This window comes from Eschscholzia californica, unplaced genomic scaffold (genome assembly GCF_041429995.1).
Source record: "Eschscholzia californica isolate CP2 unplaced genomic scaffold, dmEscCali1.0.p SCAF_1, whole genome shotgun sequence".
Taxonomy (NCBI): domain Eukaryota; kingdom Viridiplantae; phylum Streptophyta; class Magnoliopsida; order Ranunculales; family Papaveraceae; genus Eschscholzia; species Eschscholzia californica.
Window position 1 is genome coordinate 46,487,178 of NW_028238198.1, and position 4,000 is coordinate 46,491,177.

At 45.3% G+C, this 4,000-nt stretch overlaps 1 protein-coding gene across 1 annotated transcript; it reads left to right on the plus strand.

Moving 5' to 3' along the window:
• Positions 1-1,565: 1,565 nt before the first annotated feature.
• LOC147567187 (uncharacterized) lies at positions 1,566-2,834 on the plus strand. The gene has a single exon (XM_086657301.1). It carries the CDS (start codon positions 1,566-1,568, stop codon positions 2,832-2,834), a length of 1,269 nt encoding a protein of 422 aa, XP_086513427.1.
• The last annotated feature ends 1,166 nt before the right edge of the window (positions 2,835-4,000 follow it).

Here is a 4,000-nt window from a genome sequence, read left to right on the forward strand (position 1 = left end):
ATTCCCACAACAGGGAGGTCGGCCAGAAGAAATCAGCTCCGCACAAAACGCCCTTCGCATGGACAGATCAGCCCCGGGGTCTCTAAAGGAATAAGGGGGTCTCCACAGGTTCGGACCATATCTTACGCCCATAACTGGGAAGATATCAGCGTTGCGCGACCTAATGACTTAATCCCGGACTTTCCAGAAAGACCTCAGTCGGCCACACATCTTGAAGTGTTTAAGCCCACTTGGACTTCACGTATCTAAAGGAGAAAACTTCTCCTTTAGAGCCTATCACTCCGGCAAGATATCAACGAAGTATCCTTGAACTTAGGAACTTTCACTTATCAGAGATCCGGGATAGACTCGAACAGAAACCCTAGATACGCAAAAGAGGTAACTTCTATATTGGTTTGACGACAACCTCCTCACAACCGCCACTGGTCATAGTCGGCCTAAAATCGCCTATAAAAGGCCCCCCCACATCGTCCTTCTCAGGACACGATCTCTTCACCCAAAAAGATCACCCAAAACTCAGAGTTCTCATAACTCGCCCCCCAAAAGGACCAATCAATATTCATTCTTTTACTACAAAGAGTAACCTGACTGTCTTGAGCGTCGGAGCGGTTTTCGAACCCTTTGCAGGTTTCCCCCTAGAACAGACGAATATGAGCACAGAATCAGGAGCTGGAGCAAGGAGTCAGGAGCTGGAGCAAAAAGCAGGGAGCAGAGAAGCGGAGCGGAGGAGCGGAGCAGAGCAGAGAAGCAGAGCTGAACAGAGGAATCTCACCTCTTCAAACAGAATATTCTATCATAACGGAGGCTGTCATGCATCAACTCCCTTTTTCATGCTGATTTAACCGGGAGCCAATTTTCGACATCAGCATTTGGTGCTAGAGGAAGGGGGCTTCTCTCCAACAAATCATCACATTCGGTAACTCGAATCCTACTCAATACTTTTTTCAGAACTAACTACTTCCCTGAGTTGTTCAGGCAAACATGTCTTCAGACGAGCACACTCCACATGGGACGTCCCATAGATCTCGGAGCGCAGATGATCTCGCGACAGAACTTGAACAACTCAAGACAGTATAGCTCCGAAGGGTGAGGACGCGAAACGATTGGAGGAAAGCCTCCGCAAGGCTGAGATAGCCAGGAGGGTCGCAACACCTAATGAGAGGAAAGAAGTGCTCATGACGTTCGCGAGAAGGCTCTTCTCGCCTGGAGACACATACACACCTGAGGCCCTAACTCTGCAACCAGGCGACCAGATGCGTCTGGAGAGTATCTTGAGGGAACAAGGTGTGCAAAATCCAGACGAACCTTATACCCTCAAGAATGCTAGGATAGGCAAGGGGTGTGTGGACGACCCCACCCTATGCGAGTTGCTCATACACCAAGTAGCGGAACTAACAAGAGAAAAGGAGAAGGACAAACTCTGAGGAAGGACTGTAATTCGGCAGCCACCTCTCTGCCGGAAAATACTGGAATCCGAAAAACAGGCCAACTTCAAGTGTCCCACGCTAGAACACTATCACGGCGTGAAAGATCCAGGAGTATTCATTAACAACTATGCTGCGAGGATGAATCTATGCACGACCAACCGAAATATATGGTGTGTGGTGTTTGCCACCATCCTAAAAGGGCCAGCTCAGGCATGGTACCAAGCACTAGCCCCGGGGTCAATAAAGTCTTTTAACCAGCTTGCCCAAGCTTTTTGCGAAGCTTTCCGAGGAAGCACCAGTATCAAGAGAGGGACCGAAGAGCTGTTCAACGTGGTACAAGGAAAAAGCAAAACGTTGGCGAGCTACTGGCAGAGATTTCGCAACCTTATGGTTCAAGTTCCCGACCTAGAATCAAACGTTGCTTTTGTTGCCCTACAGAGAGGTCTCAGACAAGATGACATAATCAAAGATATCTCGGGGAGAAAGCCAGGCACCCTCGTAGATCTGATAGAAAGGTTACAACAATTTATCAGAACAGAGGAGAATTATTTGCGGATGAAAGAGGTGGCCAATATTCCTTACGAAAGTGAGCGCCCCCGAAAAAGAAAAAGGGAAGAAGTCAGGTTACCTCGGAAAGGAGAGCGAGGCAGGAGGCCCAGGGCTGACTTTGCAACATACACCCCCCTAATGAAAGGAACGGAGGAAATCTTGCAGGTACTGATAGCAAAAGGAAAGGCTGAACTACCCAAACCTAATGACGACCGAGGAGAGTTCGGATCCAGAGATATGACTGCGTGGTGTGCCTTTCATAGAGGCTACGACCACAAGACCGACGACTGTCGGCACCTCAAGAATCTAATTGGGGAGATGGTAATAAAAGGAGAACAGGATAAATACATCCATCAAGAACAACGACCCTACGAATATCGAAACAAAAAATCGGTAAACAAAGAAGGAATCGGATCGGGATCTGAAATCAACGGGCAGGGCCCCACTTCTAGAAAAGCAAACAAAGGTCCAGAGGGGCCCACCAGAGTAATGGGGAATATCAAAACCATAGCAGGAGGACCTACCCTCGGTGGAACAACCAAAGGCGAACAACGCAGATACGCCAACGAAGCAAAAAATCAGCCGGTCTTCCTAATCAAGCCTGCCGTGGAAACTCTACCCATTGTCTTCACAGACGACGACTTGGTCGGGGTAATAACTCCACACGCAGATGTGCTGGTAATAACAGTCGTAGTTGCCAATTGGAGGATAGGACGTATTCTAGTTGATACAGGGAGCTCCACGGAGGTCATGAGTCGAACGTGCTTCCAGAAACTCGGGGTAAGCGAACGCCATCTCAAATCTTATAAATCTTGTTTGACAAGATTCGAAGACAATCAGGTTAAACAGACAGAATAACAACCCTGCCAGTGCTAATCGGCGAAGGAGAATCAGCAAAGGCGATAATGCTAAACTTCGCAATCGTCGATAAGATGTACGCCTATAACATCATACTGGGCGGAAACTTCCTGAGGGAGTCAGGAGCAATAGTTTCCATGAACCACCTTATGATGAATTTCCCAATTCCGGGAACGAATCTCATCGGAACGGTCAGGGGAGACCAGAAAATAGCCAGGGAATGTTATCTCATCTCCGCCCAGGGCTGCGAACAAGAAGAAGTGATTCCAGTCATCGTTGGAGGAGACAAAGTGTTCTACGGTGACCCGACGGCAGATATGGGGAGCTGAAAAACTGAGGTCATCACTACCCTTACTATCTTTCCTTTTTGAATAAAGCCAGAAGGCAAAAGAAGTAGCATTACTAGCTACATATCTTACCTTATAAAATAAAAATATTTTTTTAGCACAAAACACTATAAAAGGAGGAGTCCTAATTAAACTCCTCTAGCTCTGAATCGAGCAGGTAGCCCTGACAGCGAAAGCTGATGGGCCTAAAAGGTTACCCTAAATAGGCCTACACCCGCAAGTGCACGGGTGTCAAGTTGTAATTTCTCGGTAAGACCGGTTCGTTCCTCAGAGACTAAGTCAAACTCAATTTAATCTTAAAACTATTGTGATTTTCAAAAGTGGTTTGATTTGTAATATGATTCAAATAAAAAGAATAGCAAATATAACTCAAAAGAAAACAAATAAGTTTATATTCAGAAAAGGGGAACCTAGGGTTTTCGAATCCATCCACATGATAATCCTAAAGACGATTTATTTGCATTAGTCAACTAAGTACTTTGTTCTACTCAGATTCTATAACATGAACGCTCTAAAATCCGGAAAGTGTTATCGTTAAAAGCAATAAAGTTTTTAAAAGATACTAAGATTTTAATCTAAACATTAATTGACTTGCCGATAAATCAAAACGATAACATTCTCATTATGGACTTCATCTAAAACCCTAGATAGATAAATTAGTTTCTTATGATGATAGATGGAAGTTTAACTAAATAAATTATGGGAGAAAAATAGAAAAAGTCGAATTTCTTACTGATTTTACAGCCAAACAGAGCCTTAAGGAATTGATTTCCTTCTGTTTTCCCCAGAATTCTGCCAAACGCACTCTCAGGGAAAACG